This window comes from Pelodiscus sinensis, chromosome 5, assembly GCF_052426305.1.
Source record: "Pelodiscus sinensis isolate ZL-2025 chromosome 5, ASM5242630v1, whole genome shotgun sequence".
NCBI classification, from domain to species: domain Eukaryota; kingdom Metazoa; phylum Chordata; order Testudines; family Trionychidae; genus Pelodiscus; species Pelodiscus sinensis.
The window spans coordinates 39,936,722-39,961,334 of NC_143056.1; the positions used below are offsets into that span (position 1 = coordinate 39,936,722).

The 24,613-nt window shown below is 44.3% G+C and overlaps 1 protein-coding gene across 3 annotated transcripts in view; it reads right to left on the bottom strand.

Annotated features, from left to right (window-relative positions):
- NRXN3 (neurexin 3) overlaps window positions 1-24,613 on the bottom strand; it is a 1,560,739-nt gene that overhangs the window by 206,169 nt on the left and 1,329,957 nt on the right. For all 3 annotated transcript variants that reach the window (XM_089778404.1, XM_089778402.1, XM_089778403.1), the window contains one exon: window positions 12,892-13,063. In XM_089778404.1, the coding sequence (XP_089634530.1) occupies window positions 12,892-13,063 (172 nt within the window). The remainder of the gene's footprint in view (window positions 1-12,891; window positions 13,064-24,613) is intronic.

Consider the following 24,613-nt stretch of genomic DNA (forward strand, 5'->3'; position numbering starts at 1 on the left):
AGCAAGAGTGCCACAGGCTCTCTTAATGATCAAGTGGGCAAGGCTTCAGTTTTATGCCTAATTAAATGGATATTATTCTCCAGTATCACATATTATGCAGCAGTACTGGGTACAGCACAAATTTAGATGAAAGAGCATCTCTTAGTGAAGCATGCATACCATTTACTACGGTTTCTAAGTTTTCCTTGGGGGTCTCCCATCCAAGTACTGGCTAACCAAACACTACTGAAATTATGAGAGCTAGCAAAATCACAACCTATCAGATTGTGCCTGCAATATGAAGGCACAGGTTAGATGAGAAAAGGATGAAGGAGTTTGCCTCAAATCCTCCTTGGTTAATTGCTGGACCACCCATATCTACTTCTTAGGTGGTGAGGATTTCAAAATGCTTTGCAATCACGACGTCTCACAAATTCCCTATATGATAGATATGGAAAAACTGAAGCACCCAAAAGTGAGCTAGCTTGTCAAAGGTCACACACAGTGGTTAACTGGCACAGCAAAGAGTAGAATTAAGGAATACTCCATACTCAGTCCCTACTGTAACTTTTGGGCCACACTGCCTCACCATATTCAGCACAGGGCATATATAACAAAGAAGCTGTTATCATCTTACAAGATCTCCTGCTGGGGAGATGGGCTGGGGACTAAAATCGAAAACCAGTAACCATGCCTAGGAGCTGTTGCACACATGGCCCTGCCACCTCAGTCCCAAATGTATCCTGGCTAAATCTCTCCTTCAGTACCTAAAACAGCTTCTGCATTATCTGATGGAATTCCTCATCATAATAACAAGCTCTTCTATGTTTTGTCTAATTCCTTTACAAATAACCTTGAGCCGTGTACATGTCCTCTTCCTATCTCAGGAGAGAATCTAACTTCTCCACCTCCTTTCTTCCCACTACCTTGAAACAAAAATTTGCTTGCTGTCTTCTGGGTGGTTATGTTTAATCTCAGGATTAGACAGAAGCCCGTGGTTTGCCTTTAACAGCTTATCAGCTTCCAAGAGACATTTACAGGGAGAGAAAGACTCTGGTTTTGATAGCAGTAATTGTATTTAGCTTGTAAGATACAAGGCTATTTATCTCATGGCTGGGAAATCACAGAGGAGGAAAAGGAAAATGTTGGCAGATAAAAACTAAATAGAACCAAGAAGAGAAAAGCAACAGCCCCTCACATCCCACATATGGAAGGGTGGGCTGAGGAATTGACTTTTCATGTAATCAAGTTCATATCAGTTTGGAAAAGAGACAGAGATAAGAGTGGAAGGGCAAGGAGTGTAAGTGTATGACTGGACAGCGGCCGCAACACCGCCCGAGCCCTGCACTCGCCAGCAGCCGGAGGAGGCGTTTGCTGGGGATGATGGGTCTTCCCAGTGGCTGTGCGCGGCATGCTCTAGTGCCGCCCACAGAGCTGGAGGAGGGATGCCAGCCGACGCTGGAGGTTGGGGGAGGGAGACGGTGCCTAGGGACACAAGGCGTAGCGTGGACCGGGCTGAAAGGTCAAAAGGGGCCCGGGCAGAGGAGCTGGGAGCCGGTGTTGCGGAACCAAGAGCCCCGCAGGAATGCCGGGGCGATACCAGAGTGGTGACGGAGGGAAGAAGGAAACTCAAGACAGGGGGAAGGAGCCGACATCTAACCCATGGGTTGGTGAGTTACGGGGTCCACCCCACCAACTGGATGGCGAGGTTTCCTCTCTGTCCTTAGGGTCCTAGGTCAGGACCTGGAGTGAGGGAAGCCCAGGTCCCCCTCCCCTTTGTTGGGGCACTTTAGGGCATCAGAAGAGTCATAAGACTGTGGAGCAGTCTGGTGGACTGAGAGACTAGGCTGCAGACACAAGGGCTGGGATGTTTGTTTGAGTGGTGGAGGGAGCACTTGGCTTGGTGATTGGAGAATGGCGGGCACGTTCGACTCCGATGATGATGCGGGTATAGATCTGAGGGGGAACATGTGGCGTAACAGAGTGGAGCAAGAAATTATTCATTTAAAGCACATGGCAATTGCAATTATAGAGGAGTACAATCCAACTTTCAGAGGTGCCGAACTCTGATAACGCCCGTTGAAAGTCATGTGAATTGTGGATGCTGAGTTCCTTTGAAAAATCAGGCCATTTATTTTATAGATTTATATTGATGAATATCACCAGGCTCTTGTATCAATACAACAGTTTACCTTTCTCCCCTCCATATGCAATTTAGTCTCAATTACTAAAAAAGTCAGACAAAAGCATAGAGAGACCAAGTGAGTGAAGTAATACCTGATATTTGATCAGCTTCTGTTGTCTTCTTCTGAAGAATAGCCCTATATAAGCTTGAAAGCTAGTGTGTCTCACCGCAGAAGTTGGTCCAATAAAAAACAGACTCTTACACACATTGTCTCTCTAATATCCTGACACCAACTCAACAGTAACAATACTATAGAAAAAAGCTTGAATCTCCTATTCATACCCCGCACAGTCCCTGTAGCATGCCTGAGGCTCACTGCACCCATGGCCCTACTTCAGCAAACAGGTTTTAAAAGTACTTCGAGAACCCTGCTGTTAGCCATAGATAGCTAAATCCAGGAACTGACTGCCAGAATGGTCCGGCAGATCATAACTCCTATTGTGGCTGAGAAAGAAAGAGATGATTCTGTCCCATCCCTAACAATCTACAATTCTAAAGTACCTACAAGTGAAGTAAAGGGATCCCAGAGCCTTTACAGAGTGTTACCTTGAAGTCAATAGGCAACCAGTACACATAACTGTTTGAATACATAATAGCTCAAACTACTCATGAAATACACATTTAGCACTAGCTAAAGCATCTGACTGGTCTTCACGTGGTTGTCACAAGAAGTACACACAGCAGTCATCTAACCTAGAAGTTACAAAGCATGTCAATGATGTTAAAAGCTGATACAGATCTAATAAAAATCAACATGAACATTTTGTTCACAGCCACCACCCAGAGATTACCAACTTTAGATAATACCTTCTCTACATTACAAGTAGAACGACAGGTCCAGAATGCCTATTAAATCCATCTATGGCAGCAAGTGCCACCAAACCAACTTGTCAATAACTTTCCTCCAGAATGGGGGTGGTAAAACAGGTGGCAATTGACAAGAAGGCAAATGCCAAGAGAGAGTTTTTGATCTTACCATTTTTTAATGGGGATCTTTATAATCCTTGTCAATAATGAATCAGAACTTCACCATCATCACTCACAAAGGCCAATCAAGCTTGGGTCACAGCTGTCCCAAAAGATTTAAGGCAGGAGTCCCCAATTCCTGGCCAAGGGGCTATCCCCAGCCAGAGCAATTGCAAAATCTGACCTGGGACTCCTCACAGGCCAGGGAGAGGGGGGCATTTATCCATTATCAGCTCCAAAGCCCCTCAGTCACCCCCCCCCCATATTCCCCACTGTGGTAGGAGCCATGGGGGAAGTGGAGAGCACTTGGCAATTGCTCCAGCCAGGGATGGCCCATGGGCTGGGAGCTTGAGACCCCCAAATAAGGAATTACTGAAGAAAGCTAGCGGAACCGCAGACAGAGTGCCTCCTGTTCTCATCTCATCTCCATGATGCCAACGAAAGCATCCTAGAACTGAGCCTTTCTTTCAACAAAATAGATGCAAGGGAGGCTTGATTCCATATCAGAATTTCTTATCAGGAGCCTATTACTCCAACCAGTGTTGCTGCATAGCATTTTCTTCGTGCTCTAGCAAAGGGGGAAAAATTACCACTTTCTCTCTATCATGACCTATGAATGTATAACATCTCTATGCTGTGATCTATCTGACTGAGTTTTTTACCATTAGCTTTGTAGTCTCCTTCCTTGGAGCTTTGGAAGTTGCAAGTCATCTGCACTCCATGTTCTCGGTGAAGAAAAGATCAAGATAGTCCCTTAGTTACCAGCGCTAATGGAGGAATAGCTCTTTATATGCGAATGGTTGAGTACACTTCCGGTTGATTTCCATATGCCTGGGTTAACCTCTCCTGAATTCAGACACACACCATAATTCAAACAGAACTCACCAAGAACTGCTGATTAGATCAAACTCATGACCACAATTGCAATACCTCCCATTTTTGCAGTTTTAAACAAGAAAATCAGAAACTTTGAAGCACGTTACCCATGGTTTTGGTCTTTGGAACAAACATGCACAGCTCCTATTTGGTTTGATGGCACTGCCATATGAAAATGGAACCTGTTCCAATTAGGATAGGCATTAGATGGGGAGCACCTAGCACAAGATAGCTTTGGAGAAAGCAACACCAGTACTAAACTGGTGTGGGAGAGAAGATAGCATTATAAGCTTGGGTTAAACTTTGTTATGGGTTGAGGAAAAACCTGTCAGAAAATAGTGTGCTGATCCACTCTTCATGTAAGATAGATGTTAAGGGGCCATACTGAAAACAAGATCTAACAGACACTGCCAGAAACTAGCACCATGTCAGCAATTAGTTCCACTGGGTATTTCAACCAGTAGTTGTGTATACAAAGGGAAAGCCAAAAAGCCGAGCAAAAGACTGTATGCAGAGTGTGTCCATGGAAAAAGCTAGAGAGAGGGAGAGAGAGAGCTTTTAGACCTTTATTGGCTAAGGGCCACTTGATGCTGTAAGCTAAGAATCTCTTCCTTTTCTTCTTGACTGCTCCTGCATGTGAAGAAGCAGGATGTTATACATTCTTTGTAAAGAGGAAAGATTGCAAATACCTGAGTCCATCAATTTCTACTTCTAACTGGAACATCTCCAGGCCCCGAACTTGGACTAGCCTCTCACGTCAAAAAGGGAACAACAGTAGAAACAAACAATGAAACATGACAGTTTACATTTTGTGTGTAAGCAAGAGGGGCATGGACATGGACAGAATCTCAGACTGCCCTAAACACCTGCACCTCATCTGGCCATCTCCAACTCTGAAATGTTGAGACATCAGAAGATAAAGAATGGTAGTGGGACACTAGCCCAGAAGAAGCCCGATAACAGGAATCTGTATCCACTCTCTCTTCCCTCCCCCACTCCCTGCAGCTCTCTCGGGAGGAGTTTGGATTCCAATTTGCCAAACTTGGTGGGTGTGCACGCGCAAGAAAGAGGCACTGGTGTGTGTGTGTGTGTGTGTGTATGTGTGTAGGTAGTAGAGAGAAGGGGCACTGAGAGGACAAAAATTATTTCTAATTACCTGGAGCCAGTGACATGAAAAGTTAATGCCCCTTAGGAAAATGAGAGACTGGAGGAGATAATTGAGAAAGGAGCTATAGAAGAGCAACTGGGACCATTTTTTCTCTCTCTACCTATCTGGAGAAGCTAGCTCATGAGGATCTAGTTGTTCAATATTTAATTGATTCACAGTTTTAAAATATGTATATAAAAACCCAGGCTAATGTTCTCCTATTAAGTGAGTGCCTCTTTAAATGAAAGTCTCTTCCTGACTTTCACCTAACTTCCCCCCACTATCCCTCTTTGAAACATGACTTCAATCAGACTTTATTTTTGTGTTATTGACATGTTCTTTGTTTGCAGCTCCTCTCTGCCTAGCTTTTCTCTTCCTGCTGTACTGAAGGAAATGCAGGCACTGCATGGATGAATGAACAGGTAGATGAGGCTTGTTTTAATGTGCACTCCAAATCTGGCAAGACCCCAAATCTCTTTGCAAGCAAAGATAGCAAGAGAGAAAGAAAACCTCCTGGCTAGGATTTAATGAAAACCCACGGCCTGAGGTATTCATCCCAGTTCTACGTCAAAATAGGAGATTTATTTTTAACCCTTCAGAGCATTGCTGGTTCCTTCCCTTGCACTGGTATTCATAAGTTGTCTTTTCCCCCCTTCCTATCATAAAGTGCCTCAAATACAATGGATTTTACAATAATCTGAAATAAAAGTACATCAGAGGGTTCCCCTACCTGCATTGGCTCTTGGGAGGGACACTACTGTTGGTCCACAATGACTCTTACTAAACAACAAAAATATTTGAATTTAGATTTAGAGAAAACTCTCAGCAACTACAAAACTAGTCACCACTGACGAGTAGGGTTGCCAGGTGTCCAGTATTGAACCGGACAGTTTGGTATTTTTTGCCTTTTGTTTGGTAAAAAAATTCAGAAAATATTGGACACCTAAAATGTCCGATACTTTCTGATTTTTTCCTGGCCAGGAGGCAAAAATCCAGAGGCAGCCAGGCAACCCTAGTGCTTACCAGGTTCCACAGGGGAGCTGTCTGGCCCCGCGCAGGGAAGCAAGATGGTAGACAGCTGCCAGCAGCCTGTTAGGGCCAAAAAATACCTCACCATGAATTTCTTAAAGGGGCCATGCTGTTTTTTGTTTTTGCTTAACTCTCAGGGTCCTTTTTTTTTTTTTTTTTTTTTTTGGTATTTTTTCCTGAAACCATCTGGCAATCCTACTGACTATTCCGCTGACAAATCTATCAGAGGTGATGTACCACTGGTTGCTCCCACCCCAGAGAACAGTAGGGACATAAGAAGGGGAGCTGACAGCCATGCTGAGCCCCTGGGCAAGGTGTGGGGCAGGGGCAGCTCCATGCTCTCAGAAGGGGCAGGGCCTCAGTCAGAAGGCACAGGGCCAAGGGCAGGCTGCCATCAGGGCTGACTGGCCCTCAGTGCGCTCATGCCACCCGGCACCCCCACCTCTCCAGGCAGCCCTAAGAGCTATCCACAGCACAGATGGCAATTTAAAGGACTTGGGGTTCTAGGTGCGGACCTTTTGAGTCACTGGGCCCTCCACCCTGTTCATTTGGCCTGGATGTAAGTTTTTTCAGGGAACAGAGATTTGTGCAAATTTGCCATTCAAATGGGATACCTATGGCTGAGGAATAAGCACACTGGCCACTAATGCAACAAACCATCTTCATGACCCAAGCATCACATAGCTCACTAGCAATACTTTTGTCAAAAGACACATTCAAATGATGCAGACATCAGGTTGTGGGTTTGCAAGAGATGACAAAGGAAAAACAATTTCAAATATTGTTTGAATATTTACAAATATTTAAAAATATTATTTGCATATTAACAATGAGCTAGCAGTTTTGGCTAAAGGGTGCCAGCATGGGTGGGTGAAGGTGAGCAACTCCAGTGCATTTATGGTGATAATTGTTATTTCTCATTTCCCAGGAATATTGGCTCTAATCTGAATCTATCATCAGTGCCCAGAGCTTTATGGTACAGTAAATGAGACTCTAATAGGATTCGACTGTCAAAGCCAGGCACGAACACTAGGGCTATGTCTACACAGCAGCGTCATTTCAGAATAACTGACGTTATTCCGAAATAACATAGTTTACGTCTACACACAATCAGTTATGTCATCTCGAAATAATGTCATGTTGCAGGACTGCTTACTCCAACTCCTATAACCCTCATTGTACGAGGAGTAAGGGAAGCTGGGGGAAAAGTGCTCTCTGTTGAAATAACTGCTGTATAGACAGCATCAGAAGTTGAAATAAGCTATTTCAACTTAAGCTACACAATTAGCATTGCTCAAATTGTGTAGCTTATTTCGAGTTTAGCCCTACTATGTAGATGTACCCTAAGAGATTCTCTCTAATGATCAGGATTATTTGAGATTCTTCAGGCTAAAACAACGTGAGGCTCAAATTCATTCCTTCCTTTCAAATGTACCTGTAACCTTTTTTCCTGCCCAAAAATGAGTAATCCCCATGTAGTAGGTGATTTAGCTGTAAATGGCTCCTTTATAAAGATACTTTGTCAGTGCTTGAATTGTAGTTTTGTTGCTTTTTGCATTTACTTGTCTTTTTATAGGAAGTTGCAAACATTACAGCTTTGGAGTCTTTTGAACTCATAAGGATATTTTTCATTTAATTCCTTCTTGATTGATAGCTGTTTTTAAAGAAAAGCAAATACTTCTCTCTTTCTCATTTAGTAATCATTGGCCTACATTTGTCCCATTCAAATAAATTATGAGTCTCATGTATAATCCCACAAAAGGCAATGAAATTCAGAGAGGAAAACTGAAAAAACATTAATTTACCCCTTTTGTCTAAGATTGAAACACATGCAGCAACACACAAGATATCTAAGTTTGTAATCCTTTGTCACAACTCGGCAAGTTAAGGACAGAAATAGCTGTAAGATAAAATAGCAAACATAGATGATAAAATCACAGAAATGTAGGGCTGGAAGGGACACCAAAAGATCATGTAATCCATCCCTCTACACTGAAGCAGGACAAAATAAACATAATCCCTTGGATATTTGTCCTACCTGTTCTTAAAATCCTCCTATGCAAATTCCACAACCTCCCTTGCAAGCCTATTTCAGAGCTTAGCTATCCTTATTCCTAGAGAGTTTTTCCTAATATCTAACCTGACTCTCTTTTTGCTGCAGATTAAACCCATTACTTCAGTGTCCTGTCTTCATTGAATATGGAGAACAGTTGACCAGCAATCTCTTTACAATAGTCCTCAATATATTTGAATACTGTTATCAGATTCAGTGTTCCCTCTAAGGTGTGGGGCAGCACAGCTTCACAGGTGATTTCATCAGCCTCACCCAGATAGAGGCTCAGGGCTCCAGGCACAAAGCTGAGTGACTGGCTGAGGCTGATTAATCATCAAACCCCGACCCGACCTGACCCCTTGGTTCAAACTAACACATCCCGGCGTGCACTTTCACTTTCGAAACAGCTGTTGAGCAGAGTAAGGCGCCAGCGAGATCATGCTAATGAAGCACGGGATATTTAAATCCCCGCTTCATTAGCAATTTCGGTCGCCTACATTTGCATCCCTAGCTCGAACTAGGGAGCAAGTGTAGATGTACCCTTATAGTGCTAGCCTTCACAGCCTCCTCTGGCAAGGAGTTCCACAGGTTGACTATGCGCTGTGTGAAGAACTTTCGCTTATTAGTTTTAAACCTGCTACCCATTAATTTCATTTGGTGTCCTCTAGTTATTATATTATGGGTACAAGTAAATAACTTTTCTTTATTCACCCTCTCCATACCACTGATGATTTTATATACCTCTATTATATCCCCCCTCAGCCTCCTCTTTTCTAAACTGAAAAGTCCCAGTCTCTTTAGTCTCTCCTCATATGGGACCCGTTCCAAACCCCTAATCATTTTACTTGCTCTTTTCTGAATCTTTTCTAATGGCAAAATATCTTTTTTGAGGTGAGGAGACCACATCTGAATGCTGTATTCAAGATGTGGGCATACTATAGTTTTATATAGGGGCAATAAGATATTCTTCATCTTATTTTCTATCCTTTTTAAATAATTCCTAGCATCCTACTTGCTTTTTTGACTGCCGCTGCACAGTGTATGGATGTTTTCGGAGAACTATCCACATCTAACTTTTTCCATATCCTTTAACCTGTTCTTGCCCTCTATTTTTCTTCTTCTTGTTAATGTTAAGTATTTGCTCACAATTAATCTTTTTAATAAAGACGTCGGCCTTCTTGATGCTATTCATTATTAGCTATCAATCCTCACAAAGTAATGGGCCAACACATTCCTTCATTTTTCTCTTGTTACTAACATATTTATAGAACCTCTTCTAATTGCCTGTTATGCTCCTAACTAGGTGTTGCTCACAATATGCCTTAGCCTTTCTGATTTTAACACTACATGCTTGTGCTGTTATTTTGTATTAATTCTTAGAAATGTATCCGTATTTTTACTTTTTGTAGGATTCCTTTTCAATTTTCAGGTCATTAAGGAGCTCCTGATGGTACTATATTGGCTTCTTACTATTCTTTCTATCATTCCTTTGCATCAAGATAGTTGGCTGTTATGCCTTTAATATTGTCTCTGAGATGCTGCCATCTCTCCTGAACTCCTTTATCCCCTTACATTTTCTTCCCGTGGGACTTTTCCAACCACTTCTCTGAGTTTTTTGAATTCTGCTTTTTTGAATTCCTTGTTCTTATTCTGCTGCTTTCGCTCCTGCCTTTCACTTTCACCCCAATAGCCTTGCACCTTCCGATTCACAACCAAGTCTTCCCTGCTGTGAATGTAATGCTTTCCAGATATTAATGAGCACATGTGGCCTATTTTATTCTGGGCAGTTGTATTCCGTTCCTGCATATTACCCCACTCTGTTATGAATGGAAGTGAGGAAACCAGGGAGAAAAGATTCCTTGACTATTGCTGCCACCTCTTAGAGAAGGACCAAACTATTCAGGTCAGATGTGGATCTTTGAATTTGATATTTGAATTTTCTTCCAGGCTTGGACTGTTGAGATTTGCAGGTTTTGGTCACATCCAATTGTAGACAGAGGACCAAGCTATGAAATTTAGATCTAAAGCCAAACCTCCTCAAATTTCTAGTTCAGGCCTGTGTCTATATCCTTTACTAGAAATATCAATGTGTTCTAAGTCTCAGTGTATATTAATGGCCAGTGAAACTGTATTGGTTTTAAAAACCATTTCAAGGTTATTGTTGATCACTAAACTTCTGGAGCTGGTAAACTTCTAATCAATCCTTTATAAATAATTCTATAACCTACTAACACTCAGAAGTTGGTATGTGTGAGGGAGAAGTTGGAGGGGACGACGGACTGGATAGAATATAAATAAATCCCTCATCTTTGGGGTGTGACTTTATACACCCACTATCAATGCAGGCACATGGCTAATGCAGATTTTGTAAAGCCATGAATTTCCTAATGGAAACATAAACTGATCTTTAAATAAGGCAGCAGCTGAGGATGAAGCTTCATTTTTCCTTTTCAAAAACTCAACAACTCCAGAGAAAAGAGCTGAATATTTTACTTCTTTAGCAGAGGGATTAACTACAGTAACTAATATAAAAAGAAATTCTGTTCATAGGGCTGTTACAGACTATCAATGGCTGACAAATGGACCAGAGGTAGCTGACTGGGAAATAATTAATAGAAGCTATAGGGGAAACACTGGATCTGGGCACATCCTGGCCATTCCACTTTCCTCGGCCAGTGGATAATTGGGCTGAATCTGACACACCGTAATGGCAAAGATGTTGGGGAACAGGACCTTTGAATATATAGCACTAAACATCTATACAGTAGGTGGGGAACCTTTTTTGGGTCGGGGCCACTGACTCAGAGAAAAATCAGTAGGGGCCACACACAAGTAAGAAGCAAAATAAAATATAATAATAATCCCTAATCCAAGTGGCCCTTGACTGAGAAGGAAAAAGACACTCCCCACATTCTCGTCCCACACCAGAACCTTGGGGGGCCAGTTTAGTAGATTTTGTGCACTCTAGCCCCACAATAGGACAGAAGCATCCTTGGGGAGGCCCTGAGCCTGGAGGGCTGGATCCAGGCAAGCCAGGGGCCGCATCCAGCCCCCAGGCCTGAGGTTCCCCACCCCGATCTATAGCAGCAGTTCTCAAACTGTGGGGTCTGATCCCAAATAGGGTCTGGATCCCGTTTTAATAGGGTTGCCAGGGCTAACTTAGACTTGCTGACATCCAGGCTGAAGCAGCGGGACTCAGGTTACAGGCCTGGCTGAAGCCCTTTAGTTTTGGACCACCTGCATGAGACGGCAGGGCTTTGGCTTTCTACCATCTTGGGCAATGGGGCTCAGGAATCGGTTCCCCTTCCTTTAATGTAGCAATTTTTTTTTCCAGAGCCTGTCACGGTGCAAGGAAGTTTGTATTCCACATGACGCAAGTGTTATAGATCAATGTTGGAAGGACTAATGCTGCATCATAGAGAAAGTCACGCCGATACACAGGTTCCCAGCATGCTTTCTCAGTGAAGAGTAGAAATGGAATCACGCCCCCAGAGTAATTTATTAATGTCTGGGGGGAACAATTAGGTGCGGTGTTCTTTGGGTATCTCTCACGAGTGCCATCATTTGACACTGAATGCCTTGTGAGCGACTCCTACACTGCTGGCAAATTGCCTAGTGTTTATCAGGAGAATTCTCCTTCTTTCCACCCCAGGTGGGTTACAAGTAAACCTAGAAGAGAGGTACCAGAAGCTGCCTGAATTTACTTAATACTGGCAGCTGTTGAATAGAGCATGGCCCCGATACCAAAAAGGAAGTTGAAGATGGTGACTGTCTCTGCAACCACTCTCCATTTCTTTGAATTCTCCAGATCATGTAAATCAGTGAGCATCTCCTTGTACTGTCAGTGTTGCTAAGGCTGCATCCTTTTGATTTCCCTGTGGACTGCAAGGATGGTGACACACAAATGGGAAAGATGTAGCTTGTCCTCTCTACATGCAGACCCTAGTTTGTCACTGTTGCCCTTCTTTGCTAGGGGTTTGGGTTATGGTTTCAAATTGAATCAATATGAAATTGAATGGCTCCACCTGGGTTTTGACTTGAAGCCAACGAAAACATGACGGTTTCAGTGGTGTCAAGTTTTGTTACAAACCCAAAATTCAGAGCAAAATTCAGGGGATGAAATCTTACTATGGGAAGCAAAAAAGGAAGATCCACCCACCTCCTGTGAACCAAACCTGCCACGTTTGATATCCCTTAAGTCCATATCTATGCAGGCTGCAGTGAGGAGATAAGGTAGAGTGCAATGCCCCCTTCCCATCACACTGCTCTTCACCCTGCTTTTCTTAATTAGAAATCACCACAAGTAACAAATCTAAGTTGTTGTTGAATCAAGCTGTATCTCTTCATAAGATCAGGTTATACCCAGTGATGATCTACATGTACTTTACCATGCAGCCTTTGAACATCACATCTCTCCATACACAGTAAATGTTGGATGCAATACCTCATTTTCCAACACAGTGAACACACAGAACCAGGATGATAAATTCAGCTCCCATTACATTGGATCAGGCTCAACCCAGCTCTCTCTTTCGGGGGAAGTATAAAGGTTTATCACTCCAGCATCTTGTGCTTTAGTAGTTGTAACCCTTATTTTAAGGTGTGAATAGATGAAAAAGTAAAGACAGAGAGACATTTTTGTGGACAAACATATACCTGTAGGGTAGTGTTCATTCACTGGCCAGCTGTCCACCTGAAGCGTAGCATTGCCACCATTCCTAGTAAAGCGCACCACATGATATTTGCCATCGTTCACTGGGGTGCTCTCTTCTTTGATAGAAATGTCCACTGTCCCAATATTGAAGACCACACCAATCTTGCCTTGCTCCTATAATGAAGAGAGCAAGAAACAACAACTGATATGTTACAACCTGGTATGAGAGTTCTCTAGGTATGTATATATCTAAATAGTTAGACAATAGATCAGGTTATAGTAGATGACACTCAAATATATGTAGCATAGCGCCTGGGGTTTGTAGGACCAATAAAATGTATGGTTGAGGACTGCATATGTCTTTCTGTGCAGTGCTGTACATTAGCTCTTAATGTTATTCACCTGAGAATCACAACAAATTTCCTCAATCAAAAATTCTCCATGGACAATTGAAAGTCAAGGACAGAAAACAACGGAAATGTATAGAATATTATGTGGGAAACATCGCTGCTAATTAGATATCATTTGCTCAGCCACCACTAAATTGCAGCTACTACTGGGCTAGAACATAGCAATTGCTTGACACATGCAAAGAGTAAATAACAGGTTTATTCCAGGAGGGAGTTTAGAGTAATTCCCCCAATTAAATCAGAAGGGGGAATTTTAGGGAGCAAAACTGTGATTATCTAAATTGAAGTTTGGCCATTACAGTGAGGCTAATGCACAACTGAAAAGTGCAGTGGGATTGTTAATCACTCCAAATGGTTAGATCCTGGGTTTTACTTCTCATCCCCATGACAGCACTACCACTAGCTTCTGTAGCACCCTATGTGATGGTGGTGGTGGATTGTTTTTTTCCCATCATTCCCAGTCATACAATGCCCCTCAACCATCCTTAGCTTATGGAATATAAAGAGATCATATCCCCAAATATATTGTAAATGTAAAGCTGTACATTTATTTGTATCTACTTTAGGTACTTCTGGAGTGCCTGTCACTGTAGGATGTAAATGCTAATCACAGTAGATTAGCTTATACATTAAAGCCTAACTGAGAGGAAGCGGCACATGCAGGTTTTGTGGCTTATGGTGGTATGTTTCATCTTTTCCCTTTACCATACATTCTACTAGGGAGACTGGGTGATACTGTGGGTCATAAATACAACATAGAAATGTTCACAGGCTCAAATCTGTCCAGCTCAGCAATGACCTATGGTCTGTCCTATGGCAAATTTAGTCTAACTGTGTGGTACCCACAACACAAAGTGGCCTTCCTGTTGGCTATTTCAATAGAGACCAACACTGGAATGGACTGTACAGAGAAAATTTCCCCTCTTCCCAAGCAGGGCTGACGCACATTAATAGCTGGGGCTTGACACTGCCCACTGGCTGTTCTAGGTCTGCCCTCTGGACAAAAACGGATTCAGCTCTCAGGGCTGTCAGTCTGGTTACTATCACCAAATTCATTTTAGAGACCATCAGTAGTGGTTGCAGAACCCCTTTCCCTGATCCTCCACACTTGGTATTTCTGAGCCTACTCTCAGATTCTAAGTTCCCCCACATTTAACACCTCCTACAGAAGACACTCCCCCCCTAACTCTTCTACAGACCTCTCCCCAATTCCCCTCTTATCCAACCCCAGACACAGCGCTGGTAAGGAATTTTTCAACAAACCTTTTTTTTGCTAGAAAGTGCCAATTTGTCAAAAATGAGACACACAGGGTTTGACAAAACTGTCTTAGATAGTGGATAAAATTGAGATCAAGAGCCCGTGTTAGCTAATAAGCCCACCTATTAGGGGGCTCACCAGGGATGAGAAAGAACCAGGTTCAAGTGTCCACTCTCAATTGAGTAGAACAGGGACTTAAATCCAGATCTCCCACATCTTAGGTGAATGCCTTAACCACTGGAATATTGGCTAGTCTATGGCAGTAAAAGGTCTCAGTCTAATTTTCTGGCAAAAAATTACACGTTGGAACAAAACCAGATTTTGAAATCTTGAAATATTTAATGAAACGGAACTCTTGTTTTCTAACTAGCCCTGCCCACAGCCTCGCTCCCTTAGGTCTACATATTCTTCCTGATTCCTCCACCCCTGATATTTTTTTCATTTTATAGCAGTGAGATATAAATCCCAATACATTCCTTGAAACTCAAGCTGGTCATTAAGGAAACTGGATTGAACTTTGAGTATTAAAATGTAGAACTGTGACAAACAGAATGCCCTACTACTATCACTTTCTTCCCAAAATGGCAAATTTCAAGCTTTCCTAATATATACCTACTGATCTCAACAGAATGATCTTAAGTGCATGCAGACTGGATGCTTATAGACTGACCTTCTAGAAGGATCTCTCCTATCTGCTCTCTCTGCAAAACACTGGATGGGTGGGCTGCCACTCCTTCACATACACATACCAATGCTGTGTGAGGATAATCAGCACAGGACAGTATGATATAAGCACAGGAGATACCCAGGGAGGATTACTTTAAGGAAAACTGGATCTTGAGAATGAATAAAATAGCTGACATTAAAAATTTCCTCTCTTTGCCTCCATCCCCAGTTAAACCCAGAAACTTCCATTCCATTAAAGGAGATAGACTTATTTAATCTCCAATCCATTTAAATTCTCGTTAATGGCCACAGCAGCTATTGGTGAATAAGATCATCTATTTTCTAGCGAATGATTACCAACGAGCAAGAAGCAATGTGATGGTGCCAAATCATTTATTTTCCCCTTTCTCTACTTGGAGATAGAGTGTCTACTTGCTCTGAGATAACGAAGTTCAAAGAGCAAGTATTGACCAGATAATCAACCCCTGGTAACTGGCTCCATCCAAATGATTTTGCAGGGTGATGCTTACAGAATTCTTAACCTTGTGCGCTGGGGAGGGAAAGGTGGTCTTACAGTAACATCTTGTATTTCTCCTTTTGCCACTTAAATAATCAATCTTCTCTCTGAGTCTAGAAAATATGGTGATCTCTCCCCACAGAATCTAGAATGAAATGAGTTCTCTTCCCCAATTTCCAGAAACAGTCCTTCTCACAGCATCTTGATGCTTTTCTTTCTAGTCCATATTGGAACCCAGGAGTATAGAACTATATCATAATGGGCCAGTTCGGGAGGCCCTTCCTCAGGTCTGTTCAGTCTGTGTACAAAATTCCCAGTGGGTCTTCAGCAAGAATTTTGTTTGCGGGAGCTTTGCCTAGATGTTGAGAGCCCAATTTTCTCACCCTTACTCATTAGAGGTAGTGCTTTACTCCTTCCATAGCGCCAATCAAATTAACTGACCTCGCCACTGAGTAAGGTACCGCCCACAAAAGCAAGTGCATCAAGCTCAGCTCTGAATACAGACTTCAGTATCTCTCCAGTTAGTAATACTTTACACATACATTGCTCCTTTTATCGAACAAATTTATAGCATGTAACAAAAAAGTGAGCAACCATTGGTATTCCCCTATTACAGATTTTTTTAAAAGAAAGAAAGAAACAGGGGGCCTGAGAGATTAAGTGACATATTCAGGCTACATCTATGCTGCAAATCAAACGTTGCAGTGAAAAACAGGCCGCATCCTGTGTATGTGTGTCAGTGAAAAGCACCGGCAGAGGGGAGGCAGCAAGGAAAGGGTCTGACAGTGAAGAGGCAACGAGATACTGCACTGCTAAAAATATCAGGGTAGATTGGAAGGCACAGCTTGGGGGAGTGGAGAGCCACGTGAGGTATGTATTCAAGTACATATCTGCACTTGTGAGGTATGTCTCTACTTACCTATGCCATCCCTTATGATCTACACTGCTATTTATGCCGGTGCTAGGGAAGCTATGCATAAATGTATGCTACACACCACCAATAAAAGCATGCAGTGTAGACCTCTCCTTGTGTGTCAAAGCCAGGACTGAAGCAGCTCATTCCCAAACACATTTTTCTGAACTACCACTCCTAGTTATGAGGCATGAGAGAGTGAGCAATTTACCCAAGGTCAGTCTGTGGCAGAACTAGAAAGAGATCCCAGCTCTCCAGTCTCTCAGTCCAAATGTTTTATAAAACTATCCATCCTCTTGGCTTTGAAGGACAGCTCTACCACGAAAAGGAACACACACTTCATGATCTTAATTCAGTTTGGTTCAGTCTCCTTCACTTTTTCGGTACATTTATTTATTATATTTTTCCCCTCTACAAATTTGCAAACTCTGAGATTAGAGGCCAGCAATGCTGTGACTGCCAAGGAATGATTTATCTCAGTGCCAATATTTCTAACGTTTGTTTTGTCTTGAACAAAATAAACCCCACATAAAACAAAAGGAAAGCTGAATACGCAGCAGCATTGAGCACACACAAAGCACATCTCTTAGAGGGCCTATGAGCATTTAATAGGTAGCCTACATCGTTCTTCACTCTACATCAATGTTCACCTAGGCATCCCAGACAGATGCGAATCCATCTATCGATTTACCTATATCATTTTCTTGGAAAACTTTGAGTGAATGTAAAGAACTGGCAATGCCATACAGAAAACTATGAAGATCACTTTTACTTGGGAAATAGTGCAGTGAATACAGCATGCAATCTATATTTCTCTGGCTTTCCTTCTTTATTTTTAGGGCTTTTACATCAGAGAAGATTCTTAAAGTAGTTCTTCAAGAATTTATCTCCTCCTATTGCACTGTCCTCTAACATTTTCACCCAAGGAAGGTATGCTATCCTCTCCTCAGAATCACAGCCAATACCAACTTCCACCATGAAGCCTATAAGAAATCAGGCAAGCAATTGTGGCTCAATCATACATACAAAAGAAAAATACATATGTGACAGACTGCTAGCTAAGCCAGAGCTCTGCCACAGTAGCCTGGTTAAGGGGAAACAGCTGAGCAAGTCCAGGCAGCAGGGCTATCAGAAGCAGCTGTGGGCTCACAGCAGGAGGGTTATATAAGGCAGAGGAAGGAAGCCAGAGGGGAAGGAGGAGTAAGGAGCCAGGGTGTTTATTTCAAGAGAAAACCCTTCTCTCAAAATAACCCTTATTCCTCATACAATGAGGTTTACCAATTTTTTTGAGAAAAGGGTTTTCTCTCAAAATAACCGTGTCTTAACAGCGTCTGTTATTTCGAAATAGCACTATTTCAAAATAGTGCCATAACGTGAATATGCAAATGAAGCGTAGGATATTTAAATCACGGCTTCATTTTCAATTTCAAATGTCTTCATTTGCATCCCTCTCTCGAAGGAGGGTGCAAATGTAGATATACCCTCTGTAAGGGCACATCTACACAGCAGTGTAATTTCAAAATAACTATTTGAGTGTCTATTCAGCAAACCCCTTATTTCGAAATAATGGGCTTCTTATTTTGAAATCTGTAACCATTTCCCCACAAGGAATAATGCCTATTTTGAAACAGATACTTTGAAATACGGCATGTGGAGCTGGGGCAGCTGAGGTTATTTCAAAGTCACTGGCCTCCAGGGCTTCTCACACATGCCCTGGTGGCCACTCTGTCCACACTCATCAGAACTCTATAGTTCCCCTTCCCCTGCAGCCCTTAAAGCTGCAGCCACAGGGGAAACTGTGGCATGACACAAACCCTGCTAGCACTTTTGTACACAGCAGCACACAGTTCTACCTTTCCTGCTGCCAAGGCAGACCCCCAACGCACCATCTGAGCCCACCAAGGCTGCTGTAACAGCTGAAGGCAGCTCTCAAGCCCCTGCCAGAGGAGGGGTGGGGAAGGGAGCAGCAGAAGAGGCAGACCTCATCTTGGACTGGTGCAGAGATCCTGAATCTCACTGAGGTTTAGGGAGAGGAGGCAAACCTCCAGGATCTCCGCAACAGGCACAGGAATGCTGATGTCTATGGCCAGATGGGCGACAGCCTGGGCCAGGGAGGACACATACACACCCAGGAGCAGGTGTGCATGAAAGTAAAAGAACTCAGGCAGGCCTACACCAACGTCAGGAAATGCGGCTCCCACTCAGGGGCGGCACCCCAGACCTGACTCTACTTTGACCAGTTCCACCGCATTCTGGGAGGGTGACCAGTCCCTTTCCCCCACTTGTTATTGGCTCTAGGCTGGAGACGTCTATCATCCCCCTCCCGGAGGTCAGGCCTGTGGCCAAAAAGAAGAGGAGGAGGAGCAGGCCAGTGAAACCACAATGCCACCACCCAGGAGCTTAGCCTGTCCCTGGAGCCGGTACCTCCTTCCCAGGATGTCACCCAGGGTTCAGACAAAGCCGGAGAAGGCCCATCTGGTGTGTTCCATCACTTTCCATAGATACTCATGGGAGGAGGCAGTGGGCAGTGCAGGGCTATGCACTTCTTGCTCAGCCTTCTCGGCCTGGGGATTGCACAGCAGCCTCTGCACATGGGTGTATGTGGAGCGCCATTCCGGAGCACACAGCTCCAGGAGGCTGTCACAGAGAACCTTTGGGCTCCTACTCACAGTGTTTCTGGAGAGGCCTGCCTTACTCCCAAATCCACGGTGGGACACCCTCCCACCACAAGCCACCACTGAGGAGGATGGGGTCATGGACATACACACACACCAGTGCCACACATAGCACATGGTCATGCTTACACTGTTGGGGTAGCATCAGCTCCTGGGCAAGCGTGGCAAGGCGGAGGACACCAAGCCCCTGCTAGGTGAGCCTGTTGGGAGGGGAAGGAAGTGGAGGGAACCCCTGTAGCACCCTCCCCAGCAAGCAGCATCTGCCCCTTACACACACCTCCCCGGACACCTTCTCCCTCCCCGTGGGCAAGGATAGAAGTCCCCTTCCTGAGGGACTGCGAGACCCAGCATGTGAGCAGCATGGAGGGAAGCCAAGCTGCCCCATTGTTCCTCTGCCGCCCGCAGGTTCCTGTCCCTCTAGCTTCTCTCCTAGCCCCACCCCGGGCCACAGCGGGCCCTGCACAAGAGGCAGTAGGACCACCTGAGGCAGGTGCCACTCCCCGCTCCACCCTGAGACCCACCTACCCCTTGCTCCCCCTTTCACGTGCCTCCTCTCCCCTCCCAGGTTCTTTCCCTAGTTTCTCCCCAGTTAAATTTACCCCAAATAAAGAAAAGAGAGTTCATTGTTTCAAACCCAAAAGTCTGCTTTATTGTATCTGCAGGGGAGGAGAGGGCAAGGGGAGAGGAAGAAGGGAGGGAGGGCAAAGAAAGAGAGGGTGAGGGAGGAAAGGCACAGAGGGGCACAGCAGAGGCCCCTTGTGGGAAGGCCCAGAAGAGAGTGTCACAGCTGTCCTTGTCTTTGACCCTCAGGGCCTCCTGGATGTGCACAGCCCCCTGATGGGCCTGCCAGAAGGCAGCCATGCATGGCTGCTCAAAAGCCCTGGTGAGCCACTCAGCCTCTGCCCGACCCTGGCAGGAATGTCTCCCCCTTGTTCTTGCACAGGTTAAGCAGGACACAGCACGCCACCATCATCTGTGGGATGTTCCAATTGCTGAGGTCCCACCAGGTGAGGAGACAGTGGAATCTCCCTTTAAAATGGTCAAAGGCATCTTCTTATATAGGCAAGCAACACGGGAATGCAGGGGCAAGATTAGAAAGGCAAAGGCACAAAATGAGATCAAACTAGCTACAGGCATAAAGGGAAACAAGAAGACTTTTTATAAATACATTAAAAGCAAGAGGAAGACCAAGGACAGGATAGGCCCACTGCTTAGTGAGGAGGGAGAAGCAGTAACAGGAAACTTGGAAATGGCGGAGATGCTCAATGACTTCTTTGTTTCGGTCTTCACCGAGAAGTCTGGAGGTGTGCCAAACGTAGTGAATACAAGCAGAGAGAGGGTAGGTTTAGAAGATAGGATTCACAAAGAACAAGTTAAAAGTCACTTAGGAAAGTTAGATGTCAGCAAGTCACCAGGTCCTGATGAAATGCATCCCAGGATACTCAAGGAGCTGATAGAGGAGGTATCTGAGCCTTTAGCTATGATCTTTGAAAAATCATGGCAGACAGGGGAGATTCCAGAAGACTGGAAAAGGGCAAATATTGTGCCCATCTATAAAAAGGGGAATAAGAACAACCCAGGAAACTACAGACCGGTCAGTTTAACGTCTGTCCCAGGGAAGATAATGGAGCAGGTAATTAAGGAAATCCTATGCAAACACTTGGAAGGTAATAAAGTGATAGGGAATAGCCAGCATGGGTTTGTGAAGAACAAGTCATGCCAAACTAATCTGATAGCTTTCTTTGATAAGATAACGAGCCTTGTGGATAAGGGAGAAGCGGTGGATGTCATATACCTAGACTTTAGTAAGGCATTTGATACGGTCTCGCATGATATTCTTATTGATAAACTACGCAAATATAACTTAGATAGGGCCACGATAAGGTGGGTGCATAATTGGCTGGATAACCGTAGTCAGAGAGTTGTTGTTAACGGTTCTAAATCCTGCTGGAAAGGGATAACAAGTGGAGTTCCTCAAGGGTCTGTTTTGGGACCCGTACTGTTCAATATCTTCATCAATGATGTAGATATTGGGATAGAGAGTACGCTTATTAAGTTTGCGGATGATACCAAACTGGGTGGGGTTGCGACTTCTTTGGAGGATAGGGACATAATTCAAAATGACCTTAGCAAGTTAGAGAAATGGTCAGAGGTAAACAGGATGAGGTTTAATAAAGAGAAATGCAAAGTGCTCCACTTAGGAAGGAACAATCAGTTCCATACATACAAGATGGGAAGCGACTGTCTAGGAAGGAGCATGGCAGAAAGGGATCTAGGGGTCATAGTGGACCACAAGTTGAATATGAGTCAACAGTGTGATGCTGTTGCCAAAAAAGCAAATATGATTCTAGGTTGTATCAACAGGTGTGTTGTAAGCAAAACTCGTGAAGTCATTCTGCCGCTCTACTCTGCACTAGTTAGGCTTCAGCTGGAGTACTGTGTCCAGTTCTGGGCGCCACATTTCAAGAAAGATGTGGAGAAATTGGAAAGGGTACAGAGAAGAGCGACAAGAATGATTAAAGGTCTAGAGAACATGACCTATGAAGCCAGGCTTCATGAACTGGGCTTGTTTAGTTTGGAAAAAAGAAGATTAAGGGGGGACATGATAGCGGTTTTCAAATATCTAAAAGGGTGTCACAAGGAGGAAGGAGAAAATTTGTTCCTCTTGGTTTCTGAGGACAGGACAAGGAGTAATGGGCTTAAAGTGCAGCAGGGGAGGTTTAGATTGGACATTAGGAAAAAATTCCTAACTGTCAGGGTGGTCAAATATTGGAATAAATTGCCAAGGGAGGTGGTGGAATCTCCCTCTCTGGAGATATTTAAGAACAGGTTAGATAGACATCTGTCAGGGATGGTGTAGGTGGAGCTCGGTCCTGCCTTGAGGGTGGGGGGCTGGACTCGATGACCTCTTGAGGTCCCTTCCAGTCCTATTATTCTATGATTCTATGATTCCACCATGATGCAGGCCCTGTTGAGCCTGCCGTTGAAAGGCTCCTTGGTGTGATCCAGGTGTATGGTGCAGGGCTTCATAAGCCAGAGGAGCAGAGGGTAGGCTGTGACCCCCATGATGTCCATGGGTATGTCCACATCCCTGACCCTGCTGGTGTGGTGGGGGAAAAAAGTGCCAGTGTGCATCTTCTGATAAAGACTGGAGTTGCAGAAGATGCGAGTGTCCAGAGCATGAATGTCCATTAAGTGGCTGCGGTGGCCCACGACAGCCTGCAGGACCATGGAAAAGTACCTCTTCCGGTTGATGTAGTTGGATGCCCGATGGTCAGGGGCCCGCATGAGGATATGGATGCCATCAATGGCCACCCTCTGTAGTTGGGGAAGCCCATGGCGGCAAAGCCAGTGACGATGGGGTCCACGTCGCCCAGGAGGATAACCCTGCACAGCAGGATGGCACTGATGGCCCTCACCACCTGGAGAAGAAGACAAAGAGAATCACAGGGTTGCCAGAGCCTTCAGGAGGTCCCTGAGCCCAACACACCAGGCCCAACCCCAACTAATCCTATCTCTTGGAAGGGCTTTGTGAAGCTGGGACTGGAAAATCTCTCAAAGAGAGAGCTTCCACCACCCTCCTGCCCTAGGTAATCCCATCCCAGCAATTGACCACCCTCCCAATAACACAGTAAGAGAGTTATACACGCATGACCGTGGCCCTGACGGTCCATCTCCGCATGCCGAACTGGTTGCCAATGGAGCTGTAGCTGTCCAGTGAGGTGAGCTTCTACAGTGCAATGGCAACCTGCTTCTGGAGGGGTATAGTGGGTCACATGTGGGTGTCCCGTCACCTGAGGGCAGGGGCAAACTACTCACTCAGTTCCAGGAAGGTGTCCTTCCACATGCAGAAGTTCTGGCGCCACTGCTGGTCGTCTCACCACTCCGTGACCATGTGGACCCACCAGTCGAAACTGGTGTCCCGTAGTCAGAATCATTGGTGCACGTGGCAGGGACTGTCTTGCATAAGCAGCATGTGAAAAGAGGTGGAGGAGGTGCTCCACAGGGAGCAGTACCCTGGGTCCTTTTGAGCACAAGCCTCAGAAAGCAGCTACAGGAAGTAAGTGCTGTTGTGATGTCCTGCCTGAAATGCTTCTGGGGGGCTTTAAACACAATTGAGGCGCCAATCAGTGTCGATGCTCTATTTTGAAGTAACTCAGTGCTATTTTGATTGACAAATGCTATGAAACACACTGTTTCGAAAAAAGCTATTTTAGAGTTTTTCTTCTGAATAGCTTAGTCTGAAATAAGCATGCAGTGTAGACATACCCTAAGTGGTCTCGGTGCCACTGGACAGGGTAGTACAACACAACAAGCACGTGTGTGGGTTACACTTGTTTGAAGTATCCCCTTCCCCAAACTCCCCCTTTTGGCTTTCAGACTGTAAGCTCTTCGGGCAACAATTTCCTGTATTTATGTACAGTGTTCAGGACAACCTCCATGATAACTATGCAGCTATTAGAGCCTAAGAATGGAGTTAGGAGCTCTGAGGATGAAAAATACTATAAAAGGGTTAGGTACTATTTTAATATTTGTGCTGACATAACAGTCTGAAAGCAAGCTTCATTATGAAGAGTGAATGAGAGACAGGAAGGAGGAAATAAATCCTTAAGAAATCAAGGACAACATTCTCTCCTCAGCAATAGTGAATGGAGGGGAATGAAGCTGAGAGAACTCACGCAGGTACAGAAAGTGACAGTGCATCGTGTGGGTAGAACGGCAGAATGAGATCCCTGTGGGAACCCATAGTCTACTGAGTGGCAAGCCTCAACTCTGTGTCAGCTGTAAAACCTCTCTTCACTGAGGGGATATACCATGCAAGGGGCACTCGAAGACTTATCAATTTGCAAACCTAAATACTCTGCCTCCCTGTCAGAACCCCATGCTCTTTTCCTCTGAGGAAAGTATACAAAGGAGCATTTTCTGGGGCTGACTCTACCACTGTCATGGATTTTCCCCAGAGGAGAATTAGAACCGGTTTTATGTAAATGTTATGTGCAACACATGTCACTATTTAACCATCAGGATGTTGTTTTGTCTGTACCTCACCTTTGCTCTCTGAAAGAGGAAACGGTGCAGGGAGAAGACGATTTGTAAAACAAAGCATTTGGCACACATTAAAGGACACACATGCATCATGCCCTTTCCTGGAGCCATCCTGATTTTTTATTTTCCTTAAACAAAAACTAAAACTATTCAGACTAAATAAATGGCCGAGCCTTGTGTATGGAAATCACTTGGTCTTGAGCAGTGTTCCCTGTAAGCTGAGGGGCAACACAGCTTCA